The 14,589-nt window shown below is 38.4% G+C and overlaps 1 protein-coding gene across 2 annotated transcripts in view; it reads left to right on the top strand.

The window, feature by feature from the left end:
* The first annotated feature begins 3,656 nt into the window (after positions 1 to 3,656).
* Positions 3,657 to 14,589, top strand: part of kcnj3a (potassium inwardly rectifying channel subfamily J member 3a) — a 32,051-nt gene continuing 21,118 nt past the window's right edge. The window contains exons 1-3 of one of the 2 annotated variants that reach the window (XM_083536745.1): positions 3,657 to 3,750; positions 3,966 to 4,644; positions 5,350 to 5,566. In XM_083536745.1, the coding sequence (XP_083392871.1) occupies positions 3,967 to 4,644; positions 5,350 to 5,566 (895 nt within the window). In that variant the 5' untranslated portion in view covers positions 3,657 to 3,750; position 3,966. Of the gene's footprint in view, positions 3,751 to 3,873; positions 4,645 to 5,349; positions 5,567 to 14,589 lie in introns of those variants that run through there. The other variant, XM_083536744.1, reaches the window with a different exon arrangement.

Here is a 14,589-nt window from a genome sequence, read left to right as displayed (position 1 = left end):
TGTTTTACAACATTCTTTTTTTCTGCTGCATTAACTGTAAATTAAATTCCATGAACCTCTTCTGCACATATTTTATTTTTATAAGAACTTTTAAACTATTTAAACTATTGTTTAAATAGGTACCATAATCTTTTGTTTGGTTATTAGTACCATAGTGTTCTGTTCCTAACCTTTCCTTTGACAGAACTTATTAGGTCCTGTACACCAGCTTATATTTGACTTTGCCAAAATGAAATACAAACTATAAGAAGTCAATGCTAAATGTGATAACTTTGATAATGGTGGAAACATGAAGATTTCCACTATATGTGAATTGAATAAATCACAGACCACTTTGGCTATGCTTCACTGAACCCTGCGAGTCCCTGGACCCCACTTTGAGAACCACTGCCTTAAGATATTTCACTGTCTCGTTATGAACCTAAGTTTATCTGAAGTCATTCGGCTGAGTCTGCAGCAAGCAGAATGTGTTCTTTACTGCCGGCCATTAGATAAGACGCCGAAGCAAACATCAGAGCTTTGTGTCTTCATTAATGAGCATGAGAGCACCAGTAAAAGTGACCCTGTCTCACCCGACACTCATTAATCCAACAATAAGGGTTTCTCAGGACCTGACCAGCCTTCCGGGAAAATAGTATGACTTTAAACAGGAGCGAAAAAGATTGGTGAATCTGTAAGCTCTTAATTGGATGCTTCTGCAAAGGCAGTCATTTACAGCATGACCCAGTGACATGTTTTAGAAACAAGAAGACACCATTACGACTGGTTGTCTGAATTTACATCACATGTAATACAGCTCTAAACATAACAAGAACGAGCTTGTATAAAACAGTAAACAATTAGAGACAAACTAACACTTATGAGAGAATGAAGCCAAACTGCTCCGAAACTGTCAGTATTTAACATAACATTGTGTTCAGAAACAAAACATAATGTTATCAGTTATGGTATATATACAATTTGCATGCTAATGTTCATACAGAACATGATACTGTTGCATATTTCTTGTCTGAATGTCAGTCTGTTAAATCAACATTATTTTCACTTCTTAGCCAAATGCTGTTTTGTAGGTTCAGTATTCTGGTGCACTGGTGCTGTCTTATTGCCAGGGTCTTAAACTTTATTCCTCTGCACTGATTTCACTGCGCAGTGGAGAGCAAGTCTGTAGAAAGGAGATGTAGCCTCATAATGACTGAAAAGGACCTCAGGTGGGCTGTGCTCACAGCAGCAGCTGAAATGGAGAGTGATGTAAAGCTGCCTGCTGCCTCTTATTGATCTGCCCAAGGCCACGCTATGTAAACATTTGCCAGATTGGGTGGAAAATATCTTTGCCAAGTCGTATTTTCTTCATGATTTTTGTACAGATTTTATATCAGGAAAATGAAATAATCTTGTTGAAAATGCCTCTGTGTTTTATTTTTTCACCTACTACAGTGTAAACAACGGGTGTCTTCATTAATTATGCCGACATGCTACATTTTGTTTATTCATTAAATCAGTGATAGCTTCAGCAGCACATAATTATGCATTATGAATGATTAAAAAAAAATCATGGCTCGTAATTTATTTAACATTTTCTGATTTGTTTAATGGGGTTTTAGCTAAAGGTTTTTTCAGTGGACACACAAAGCACTTCTGTACCTCATGATTGATAAGGCTGCCTGCAAATGCTGAAACAGTAAATGTGGAAGGGGTAGCTCAGTGGATAAGATGTTGGCATGCTGAACGGAAGGTCAGGTTTAAATCCCAGCACCACCAAACAACCAATGCTGGGCCCCTGAGCAAGGCCCTTAACCATCATCTGCTCAGTGTATAAATGACATAATTGTAGGTCGCTCTCGATAGGGGTGCCTGCAAAATGGCGTAAAATGTAGAGGCCATAAAATACAAGGGAATCCAATAGCGTCAATTTACCGGTCATTTGCAGTGAAATATAATATTTTTATGCATTTGCTATATAGACTGCTATAGATATAGAACTATATGTACTACAGTATTTTAAGCCTATGGAGTGCTGCATTTTTCCATGCACATTAGGGCCTCTAGACCATTTCTTTTACCTATGATAAAAATGTCCAAATATACACAGTTACCAAGCGAATCATAAGAGCACTTCTTTTTAACAATAAACACAAAAGCAGGCTCTTTGTAAAACAGTAGCCAGGGAATAAACAATAAAAAGGCAGAGATCACTCTTTCTTAGTTCTTAGGCACAAAGACCTCTCACTGATTAGCTGTTAAAAATCTGCACAAGGAGGCCCCTGTGTATCGTTCAATGCTTCGGTTCTTTGGTGTCATTTTTTAAAGCAGATTTCAGGACCAGGCTACAGCATTAATTTCCTTTAACATGTCTATACTCCATGTACTATTTTTACGATAATAACACTGTCTCTTACTAGATGAGTGGGATATAGACAACATGCACATGCATCGAATGTTATTTGTTTGACAGAAGGCGCAGCTACATTGTAAGTGGCTGCAGGTTGCATTTTTGCTTTGGAAGGTCAGTCACGGACATAAATATTCCAATTATAAAGTCCATCATTATATTTTATTGTCTATCTGTTCGGCTGAGATAAGAGCCAGCAGGCTTATCCGTTTACAGAAAGAGATTCTTCAAAGTGCACTTCTCCTTCCATAGGCCTTTTGCTAAATCAGACTGTCAACACAAATCAAATTAGGCAGGTAAGGCAGGTGGCCGGCCATTCTTCTCCTTTGATGAGAAAATTGCATTTGACGTTTCCAGCCGAGCTATAAATAGACCATATATGATGGAAAACTCCCTTACAGAGTGTCATGACATATTATGTTCTAAGCACTGTAGAAAGTATGTTATTTTAAAAAAAAAGGGGGGTGCTCTTAAATATTAGATTGAACAAAATAATGCCACCGTAAAATTGTCCCCTTGTGCAGACAAATAGAAAAGCCCATTTGGTACAGGGTTGCCAGATACGCTCCATTCTGGTCAGTGGTGATGATAATTTCGTTGCTGGAAATGAGCACTTGCATGTACCTCTTTTATGTGTATATGTACAGTTAAAATTCAGAATCGATTAACGCGCACATTTGAAGGACTTATACCACGTTATTGCAAATCGCAAAATCAATCTGGCAACCCTGCAGCAGCAGCAGCGTGCGCACTTGGAGCCGCTCAAACCGCGATGACACGAGCGCAGGGAAAGAAAGAGGCGGCACTAAGACCACGAGACTGAGCGTTGGGACTTGGGCGCAAGGTAAGAATGGGAGCTTCGGAAACTTATTATTATTGAGGAGGCAGCAGCTCGGGTTAAGGATGATGCGCTTCCATCCTCACCCGCAATGAGCAAAAAAAAAAAAAAAAAAAAGAACACGCATGAAGACACAATTGAGCCGAAATCCGAGTCCCCCATCGGCGACGCATTAAATCCGCAGGAACAATTCATCAGGAGTGGAAAGCTTGCTGACGGCGCATCTGTTGAGGGATCGCAACTCTAATCTCCAACTTTAAGCATCCAGGACAAGATTGAAGCTCCTGTGAGATGTGACTGAGCAAATGAGAGCCGCGGTGATAGAAAAGGGGCGAAACTCTGTGCAACGCTTGGAGGGGGACAGATGGTCATGTCTTTCTCTCTTCTGTCTTTGTTTATTTTCAGTAAAGAAATGATGCATCGTGATCAGGCAGATCTGAGTTTCTGTTCAGTTCTCTGTAAGACTGACATGCACTAAGGACACCTGCGGAGGAAGAGGATCATATGGTCAAATATACATAAGGTTTTATTTATTTCCCATCAACAGCATGCAGCAATCCCTATCTATATATATATTTAAAAAAAATAGTAGGAATGACAACTATTTGTTTACATGTTGCTCCTTAATTTTTAATTCCTAGTCCACATTAATGATAAATGAACTCCAACAGTCCTGTAAGTTCAGCAGGCTGATGAAGAAGTGTAACCCTGAGTTTTAATGTCTCTTGAACAGGCGAGCATGTCCGCTCTTCGGAAAAAATTTGGCGACGACTACCAGATAGTGACCACTTCATCCAGCGGCTCGGGCTTCAGCCAGGCCGCCCCGGAGCGGAAACGGAAACGGCAGCGCTTCGTGGACAAGAACGGCCGCTGTAACGTCCAGCACGGGAACCTGGGCGGTGAAACCAGTCGCTACCTGTCCGACTTGTTCACCACTCTGGTGGACTTGAAATGGCGCTGGAACCTGTTCATATTCATCCTGACCTACACGGTGGCGTGGCTCTTCATGGCCTTCATGTGGTGGTTGATCGCGTACGTGCGCGGGGACCTGAGCCGAGCGCACGACGACAAGTACACACCGTGCGTGGCCAACGTGTACAACTTCCCCTCCGCGTTCCTCTTCTTCATCGAGACCGAGGCCACGATCGGCTACGGCTACAGGTACATAACGGACAAGTGTCCCGAGGGCATCATCTTGTTCCTCTTTCAGTCCATCCTCGGCTCCATCGTCGACGCGTTTTTAATAGGCTGCATGTTCATTAAGATGTCCCAGCCCAAGAAAAGGGCCGAGACGCTGATGTTCAGCGAGCACGCAGTCATCTCCATGCGGGACGGAAAACTCACCCTCATGTTCAGGGTCGGAAACCTGCGCAACAGCCACATGGTCTCCGCGCAGATTCGCTGCAAACTGCTGAAAGTAAGTGCGAGATATGAAACGGAACTTCTGCACAATACAAACGAAATATTCCTTCAGTTTAGACGTTTTACACATTGACTTTCAGAAATCGGTTTCAGGAAAGCCGTCTGAAATTCATAAAGCCTCATGAGATCACACTACGGTCATTTATTATTTCTTTAGTTCTTCTTGTTTATTTCCTCTTTATTTAATCCCAACAAATAGAAATCCTTAGTCATTAAATTCATATTTAGTCATTGATGCAGAATAGTCTATTTAGCATACAGACTCACTATACTATACTAGAATAAAGTGTTCATTATATGTTCATTCTTTCATTCATTCATTCATTCATCTGAGTTAGTCCATTGCAGGCCACTATGCTCTCATACAGTCAAATCAAAAAAATTGTAATGTTGTCACTCCATTACTGGCATGTGTTCTTGGAGGCACAAAAACCCCCTGAAAAAAACAATGGAACATGTTCAGAAATATCAGACAGAGACTATGCTGATGCTATTTCCATTACTACTCTGCCATGCTAAATAATTATTAAATTAAATTTTTTAAATTAAATTAAAGTGTTTATGTATCTTACTTTCGCGCGCTCTCTCTCTCTCTCTCTCTCTCTCTCTCTCTCTCTCTCTCTCTCTCTCTCTCTCTCTCTCTCTCTCTCTCTCTCTCTCTCTCTCTCTCTCTCTCTCTCTCTCTCTCTCTCTCTCTCAGTCTCGGCAGACCCCTGAAGGTGAGTTCCTCCCTTTAGATCAGTTGGAGCTAGATGTCGGTTTCAGCACTGGAGCAGATCAGCTCTTTTTGGTGTCTCCCCTCACCATCTGTCATGTGATCGACAGCAAAAGCCCCTTTTATGAACTCTCGCAGCGCTCCATGCAGACCGAGCAGTTTGAAATTGTGGTGATACTGGAAGGAATTGTGGAAACCACAGGTAGGCAGTTTCAGTTCTCTGGGCGAGCACCTTCTTTTTCTTGATTTACACTGACTGAATATTCTCCTGGGTTTAGTAAAAGAGTGTGAAAAAAAGTGTGAGCCTAACTTTTTCCAGAGAAAATATAGCATTAGTATTTGGTCTGTCCTAAAGCCTTCCAAGTGTGATAAAAAAGCAAACATCAACACTTACCAGTTCAACACCCTGTGTAAACCACACCATAATTCCTTGCAATATTTGTTTACATTTGACATCTCAGTGAAAATGAGAAGTCAGTTGTGTCAGTAATCGATGAGTTATTTACAGCACAGTGTATCCACGTCCACCATCTTCTTAAAGTTGACAAACTTCGTCACTGCAGGAGTTAATGGACTGAGCAGTAATTACTATTCTCACCTAATGGTAAAAAGACTGTTGTTTAATGGGTATAGCATTTTTTAAACCACTTGTGCAGTTATTACTCTGGTCTACAACATTTTTACGTTTTGATTAGATGAATTACTAAACATGTAATAAAGTTGCTAATTGGCTAAAGTCTCCAGGATATTTCACAATAAAGATTTATAATTATTTATACACTGGTGGGTATATTTGCCTACAAGGAAGGGGGTGTCTGATGATCATGATGCCTTGTAACTTCTCGACAAAGGAGAACAATGAAAATGGTACAATATGAAAGTTTATAAATTTATCATCACATTTACAACTAAAGATTTTTACCTAACTGTAACTTATTGGTCTTTTATTGGAACCTTGTCGCAATATCTGATGTTAAAGCTTGTATGCTGTAATTATATGATATTTACATTATATTTTGTAAGATTATGTAGGCGGGGAAGCTAAACAGCAATTGGACCAACCCAGCCACAATTTGGACAGTTTTTCATGAGAAAAAAAAAAAAGTTACATGAAAAAAAGAATAGAATAGAATAGAATAGAATAGAATAGAATAGAATAGAATAAAATAGAATAGAATAGAATAGAATTGCTGCATTTATTTGTCACATGTACATTACAGTTCAGTGAATCTTTTTCTTTGCATATTCCAGCAATGTTAGGACGCTGGGGTCAGAGCGCAGGGTCAGCCATGATACAGCACCCCTGGAGCACAGTGGGTTAAGGACCTTGCTCAAGGGCCCAAGAATGTCAGTTTGGCACTTGTACCTCCAACCTTCTGATCAGTAATCAAGAGCCTTAACCACAGAGTTACCACTTCCCCAAAACATTAAATAAATGGAATGTTTTTATATTGGTATCAGTAAAAATCTTTATTTTTAATGATTGGTGTGGCACCATTTTCATTGCTGTATCACATTTTGCAGAAAGCCTAAGTGCTGAAAATATATCTGTTATAAAAGCTACTTGCTTGCAAATGCTTTATGTTACATCTCATGAACAGCACCTTTATTCTTGAACAAAAGCAATGTGAATCTTTCTGGCAAACGCTCCAAACACTTAATATTGTTTCACCTGTTTGGATTTGAACTTGTATCGATTTAGGGATCGTTATCTGTTCAGTCTAAATCATTAAGGCTCTGGGATACTGATTGGAAGGTTGGGGGTTTAATCCCCAGTATCTGCCATGGGCCCTTGAGCAAGGCCCTTAACCCTTTGTGTTCCAGGGGTGCCATATCATGGCTCACACAAGCTTAATAACATCTCTGAGCTATGCAAAGAAATAATTTCCATGTGCTGTAATGTACATGTGACAAGTACTCATGCTAAGCTAGTGAATTATCTTCTTCAGTTCATGTTAGTGATAATTTTTTCAGTAATGAAGTAATGATAAACTGACGATTTGCCTATGATTAATATTAATATAGGGTCATATTTTCCAAATGTAACCTTTTGCGCTTTCATAATAGTGTAATATTCCATAGGCATTTACATAACATAAATGCATAGAGAATTTTTTTATTTGCTTGTGCATGCATAATCAGAAAATGCATATTTATAGATGTTTGCATTATCTATGAGGTTGTAGAAATGTTTTGTGGGTATTTTAACTGGATTTAAATTATTGTGATGTATTGATTTTAGATGAAAAAAATGCATGTATAATTGTTGTTCAGAGCCAGGCAAAAACAGCTGTTTAATTTTTTATTAATTATAGATTTTTTTCATCTAAAGGCTTGGATGTATAGCCATGTCTGTTTAACAGTCTAACATTTAGCAACATTTTTGTAACTTTTTTTCTGTGACATGTTTTTTGGTAATTCATTATATTATTTGTGATAACAGGTGTAAAAGTAACATAGTCATGAAAAGAAGCACATGACTTTTTTATAGAATGTGGTGTCTTCTCATTAGTGCATACAAACAAGAGCTGTGTGGCTTGTGACATATGAGCAAAATTTGCAGCAGCATAAAGTAGACCTTTTGCACATTGCTGTGCACTGGCACTGTGTCATGAACCTCTCGGGACGAATAAACCTTGTTTTGTGTGTGTGTGTGTGTGTGTGTGTGTGTGTGTGTGTGTGTGTGTGTGCGTGTGTGTGTGTGTGTGCACGCATGAGGTGCTTGCACATCTGTTAGAGCTTGATGTGTTAAAAGGACTCGGACATGTAATAATTAGAGTGCTCTTGCGGATGATTTGGCTTTTGAATGAAAAATCGCTTTGGTACATTGATTTAAATCTGACATGAGAACTATTAGCAAGTAACAAGTTTTCCTTTCTACATTTTTTACATTTTTATTGTATTTCATTTGGACAAAGTGATCATGAGTCTAATCCTAACCCTAGGTTTAAAGTCGTCCTGTTTGTCTTAAAATAACTTTCACACCAGGCATCAGATGAAGTGTTAGGCTGATGCAACACAGCTGAAAAAAACTCATTGCGTGTTTGTCGGGACGATTTCAACAAGGTGGACTGAAACTGATGCAAACCACATTTTAATCATCAGAATACAGTTTTAATACGATGCTACTTATTTTGGGTGTGCTGTTGTACAGCCCAGCCACATGCAATCACACAAACACACAAATCAGTTATTCATGGAGCGTTGTTTCACTTTATTGACCATTTTCTATAATGTGTCTTTTAACATTGTTAATTTGTTAATTAAGAAATCGAAAAATCTTGACTCTGTTTCCACGGTAACCCGCTTCCCCAACCCCGCTGTGCATTCATGAGGGTTTTGCAGTGCCAGTGAACTTCGGATTATTCCCAAACCCTAAAAGTGTGTGCGAAGCACTTTTAAAAAAAAAAAGGATTTTGCATGATCACACACTGTAGTACAGAGTGACAGTCTGTGTTTGACTAAAAATCAATTCTTTAAGTTTGAAAAATCTTGACTCTGTTTCCACGGAAACCGCTTCCCCAACCCCGCTGTGCATTCATGAGGGTTTTGCAGTGCCAGTGAACTTTGGATTATTCCCAAACCCTAAAAGTGTGTGCGAAGCACTTTTTAAAAAAAAAAGGATTTTGCATGATCACACACTGTAGTACAGAGTGACAGTCTGTGTTTGACAAAAAATAAATTCTTTAGGTTTGCTTTCCGGTTAATTGTGCGAATGAATCATTGTGTTATTGTGGCCCATTTTTCAAAATGGCATTGTTATTTAGTGTCATTTTGATGTCATTGGAGAGGAGCGATCCTTCATCCATACATTTAATAGATTAATACCTAGTTAATGGTAATATCTAGTTTTATTTAGTTTTAACACATAATGTCAGATGGATCAATACATTTGTGCCATTATTGTTTACCCTGAAGCCAGTAATTAACCACCAGATTTGCAGCATATGGTTTGGAATTTTAATGCCTGTGGACATCAGGGTCAGGTTTGGAACCACAGCTGTACCTAAAGATGCCAAAAACCTGCTGTAAAGTACTGCCTCTGGGTGAAGTGTACACATGTGGCTGAAAGTCTGCTACAGCATGATGTAGTGGTTTTCCCCCACCCCCTTTAATGAATTATGTATAAGGACATCATATACGTAGAGTCAGCTATAGGAATGAATGTTCCTTTGTGCAGAAAGTCGACACATTACTGTGCTTCTGCTGGCAGCTTATGTGCAGCGTATGAAGGCATATATTGATGCCTAAGTGGTGCACAGGGTGGAAACCAAATCAGTAAACTGTGATCATTCAGTTGATGAAACACTGTCAGCTGTGAAAACATGTAATGCAAAATTTGTGAGTCACTCTAATGAGGCTGTAATCATTTCTCATTTGGTTGGTGTCATTTTGCCCACGCTGTAACAGACCTCTGCTGCAGTGGTAGCGATGATCTTCTGCCTCGGCAGTAATGATGTCGATACATCATGTAGCATATCTCTTCCAACAGCGGGTAGACGTGAATCACATGCTTTTCAATGGCAATAATACAAACAATCCGACAGCTAGAATTGTACATTTTAGATATTTTGGAAATGCGTTGGTTGTTAACAGTCTTTCTCAGCAGCTGCAGATATTTCCCTTACTTTTGGTACATTCCCTGTGAATATGCATTGCTTTCACAGCAAATATATTGTGGTTGAAGAGCTATGACAGCATCAGCAGAAACGCAAGATGGTTATGGGACAAGCATGGCGATTTAAAAGTTTGTGATGAATGCAGTGTACTTTCAGCACGGTCTGAGATATTAACATAAACATTACACCACTACACCAACATTTTTTTTTTCTTCCAGTCATGCTGCATAAACTTAGCTAATTTACAGACTTGCATTTTTGTGCCTTATCCTGTGACTTGGTGTGACAGCTCTTTCTGAGGTAGTCACAGAATTTTTTTTAATGTTTTTGTGCAACTTAGTATAGAGAGTGAGGAATTTCAAAGTGGTGCAAAAGTACATGTTTATGCATGGCATAGTTTCTTTGAAAAGACATTGGAAAGAATTAGGGCACTAGCGGTTACAGTCATTTTGGATCATTTCGGAATGTTTTTTCAACTCTTTCGTTCCCAGCTAATTGATTGCCATGTTCATCAAGAGATAAATGCTTTTTGATCATGTAATTTTAACTTAAAACAGCATAGACAAATGATTAATATTATTGATAAATAATAATAATTTATATTCTATAGATTTATATAGTATATAGTCTTTTTTACATAACAACAAGAAGTGACTAAGTAACTAACTGAGAGAAGTAAAACATTTCATGTGTGCTGTTATAGAAAATAATACCTTTAAAAGAATCCATGTTTTACATCAGGTCACATCACACCATCCCAATCATTGATAATTTTCCTATAACAACATGCCCTGTTGTGTTTTATGAATTGCTAAAAGAGAAACATGAATGCCTTTTGGCATAATTATCGGATACATGCATATAAATAAAAGCCTACTCCCAGAGCAAGTCATTATTATTCAAGTAAAGCTTATCTAGTAAGACTTTGGCCACAAAGGCAGGAATTCAGGAATGGGAAAGGCACAAGCCTCATAAGCATTTACAGACTGCCTGCAAACGCTGTGGTGTATTGGCGTGTAAAAGGCCATAAAAGGCTGAGGGCAGGATTTTCACATTGCCTTCATATTTTCTTAATACTGAGCTCAGAGCTGCCTTGCTCATTTTCCTCTCTCACTTTATCCCTTGTTCTTTTATTTGTTTCCTCTCCCTGACTCCTGTTCTCCTGATTCACTGGCTATGTCAAAGAAAAATAGAAATCCTCTCACCCTTTTGTGTGCAGCATGTCTGTGTGTTTGCCTGCTGAGAGCTCTGTGGGTGGTGGAAAGATATATATGGCTCAGTGATGCTATAAGAGATGTGTGTGAGTGTGTGTTAATGCTAATATGTGTGTGTGTGTGTGTGTGTGTGTGTGTGTGTGTGTGTGTGTGTGTGTGTGTGTGTGTGTGTGTGTGTTTGTGTTTAACCATTTTGCCTTAATTAGGAGATTTTAAATAGTGATGCCTCAATACTATTTTCAAGGCTGTGTGTGATTACAGGGTTTTTTGTCCTCATCTATTTAGATAGTGATACTAAAATGTGTAACCTCCTGCATGACCATCTGCTTGGCGTAGTCAGCAGAGTAGGCAGCCAAATATCTACCTAAGACATTTTGTCCACTCATTAGCAATATCTAGCCAGTACACAACAGTGACCATTTAAATAAAAAAAGTAGACTAAGTCTAGTTTGAGAATTATAAGTAAATTAAACAGCCTACAATAAACAAAAAACATAGAAATAATTAATTTTTATAAAGTGCAGAACTGGTAACTTAAAAAAAAAAGAAAAGATTTGAGCAAAGTGCATTATCTAGCTACATTAGTTAGCTTGGCTTGAGTAGGGAGATATAAAGCTGTATGTAATAAAGTAAAATCTGTTCCACTGTTTTATTCCCTTTTGTGTGTGGCACAGTGACAGCAGGAATCACAGCCCAGGCTAATGGCTCACTTGTGGTATCATCTCATCAGAGGGCACTAAAATTGCCAGTGCATTTTCAATTAGGTTCTACTGATTAACACAGAGGACGCTAGGAAGCTTGTGTTCTGATTCAAATATCCTGAAAGTTTATTTCTAAATGAGGAACTACAGCATCTAGCATGTTCTATATTGCATTGTTATGTCCTGTTCGAGAGGCTAGCATTTGAATATAGCTCTAGTTGCTGCTGTGTTGCTAGCAATTATCTCTTCATATTTATACTTCTGCAATGCTTGTTTGTTAATTTTTTTTTTTTACACACAGTAAAGCATGTTAATCAACATGCTATATACAACCATGCTATGATCTGTATCAATGCATCCCTAGTTGTGAAACAGTTATTGCCTTTCCCAATAAACTAGGTTTGCCATTTGGTACAAAGAAATAGAGCACAACATTTACTGTTCGCTAATTAAAGTTATAATTGCTTTTCTCATTTTTAGTGGTTTACAGTTATTTCTAATATGGTTTATACAGCTAAAATATCCAGATGTGTGTAGAATATATTTGCAGGGTTTACTGCTCTCTCTGACAAATAAACCATGTCAGTAGAGGGTTGATCTCTTTTACAGATTCACATTCCTTTACAGCCTTTGTTTTTATTTTCTCTCTCACACTAGAGACTCCTTTGAAATATGTCTACTTTCATACAAAAGATTTAAACAATCGCATACACTTCATGTGGGAGTTGATGCAATAGAAATACATTAGAAAACATTAGAATGAGCACACTAATATTTATTGTTGATAAAATGGCACTGTTAAATCGAAGGAAATTTTATTGAAATCTTCTGACCTGTTGGGTTTGAGAACAGCACTGTGGTACCATACAAATTCATATTTTGCACTCTTATTAGAATATTTCAGTTGTACATTCTCAAATAGAAAATCGAACAAGCACAAGGTCCATCTTAGCCTACCTACTCGTAAAGTAAGAAAAAGAGAGCGAGAGAGAAATATGAATTTCAGATTTGTGTGCATAAGTAGGCATGTGTCTGAGCAGCACTCACATGAGTGTGAGTATAATTAGGGTTCCAGGAAGGCACATGCTTAAGTGAAACAGCAGCAGAGGGAGCAGCTTCAGGTACATTCAGCATTTAGGATGGAGAGGATAACGAGTCTTTCAGGTTAAACTTTTAGCATTCTTTTTAGGTTTTCACATTTTTTTTGCATTACTAGTGGTCATTATGCAGATCAGGAGAAACATTAAATTAATCCAGTTAGAATATTGAACACGTATTCAAACAAGTTAATAGATTTAGCCTTGATTGAGTTTCCAGCTTAGAATATTCATTTTGTTCAATCTTTTTCTTGTTGGCTCTAAAGATGGCTGTAGCGTTTGTGTGTTTAGCACCTCTTCTGATGCACCTGCATTAGTAACGGATGCTCACCAGTTAAGGTTCTGCTCCAGTTAACAAAAGGTTATAAGTTCAAATCCCCAGATGGACACAGAGCTATTAATAGATCGTTGCACATGTCCACACTCAACTACTTGAAAATGACTTGCATTTTAGCTTGTGCACATTTGATGCAGTAGATTGTTTGAATTGTCAGCTTTGTGAAATGGTTCCAGTTGAACATATGCTGGCTGAGTCAGGAATATAAGAAAAAGCAGGGCACTCTATTGTACAGTACAAGCCATGAAGTGTCTAATGAGAGTGGCCTGGCTACAGGCAAATGACACAGTCTGCCACGTAAGTTATTTTTTTCTGTTAAAAGAGGAAATTTTTTTTATGTGGGCACCTGATAATAATGTGCTTGCTGAGCAGCTCTATACAAGGCATGGCATTAATATGGAGCTAGTCCCCTTTTTGTTGCTATAACACTCTCCACACTTGAGTCTCCACTTATGCCACCACAAGAGCATTAGACATGGGTCCTGGTGTGCAGTGGGTACAAGAAGAGTTGGTATGTAGTAATTTATCCCAAAGGTGTTCCATGTGTTTGAGGAACTTGCTTTGTATTCAGGGGGATTTTTCTTGCTGTAAACCGTTTAGGGTTTTTAGCTCCAGTGAAAAGAAATTTTATTTATCATGCTTAAAGACATTTTAGACAATCATGTTACTAAAGTTTGTGACAAAGGTTTAGGAAAGGGTCACAAATGGGAGTCTACATGTAAATAGGAGTCTCTTAAGTGTCCAAATACTTCTGGCCATACAGTGTATTTGGCAACATAGTTTTTAATCTATTTGTTCTACTGTCTCTCTTAGGTATTCTACAATTTACTGATGTATTATATACCACAGATACAGATATTATCATAACTCTGTGTACAAACATTTGATGATGGTAATGTTTTTTTTTTCCATCAGCAGTTGTTTCTTTGGCATCTAAATAGATTAGCATGTTTTTTAAAATCATGTCATCGCAGTAGGCGTGAGTCGCCAAAACAGCATCAGCGTGACACGATGCTGATGGGCATATAGAAATTGATATTATGGTAATTTAGATGTGATTAATAGAAACAATAAACAGTAACTGACTCTCCACTAATAGTTACAGTGATGGCAAGGACTTTGACTTTTAGGTTTTGAGAGCAATTAGACTGTTTTTCTTCCATTGTGCTGCATGCCACATTGGTTTATAATCCACAGGGTTAAAATGAGCTTCCAGCTGTGAGGAGCTTCCACAGAACAGGTGACAGCAGGAATGCC

Source organism: Silurus aristotelis (genome assembly GCF_946808225.1).
Source record: "Silurus aristotelis genome assembly, chromosome: 3".
Classification (NCBI taxonomy): domain Eukaryota; kingdom Metazoa; phylum Chordata; class Actinopteri; order Siluriformes; family Siluridae; genus Silurus; species Silurus aristotelis.
This window is presented reverse-complemented; position numbering and strand designations above follow the sequence as displayed.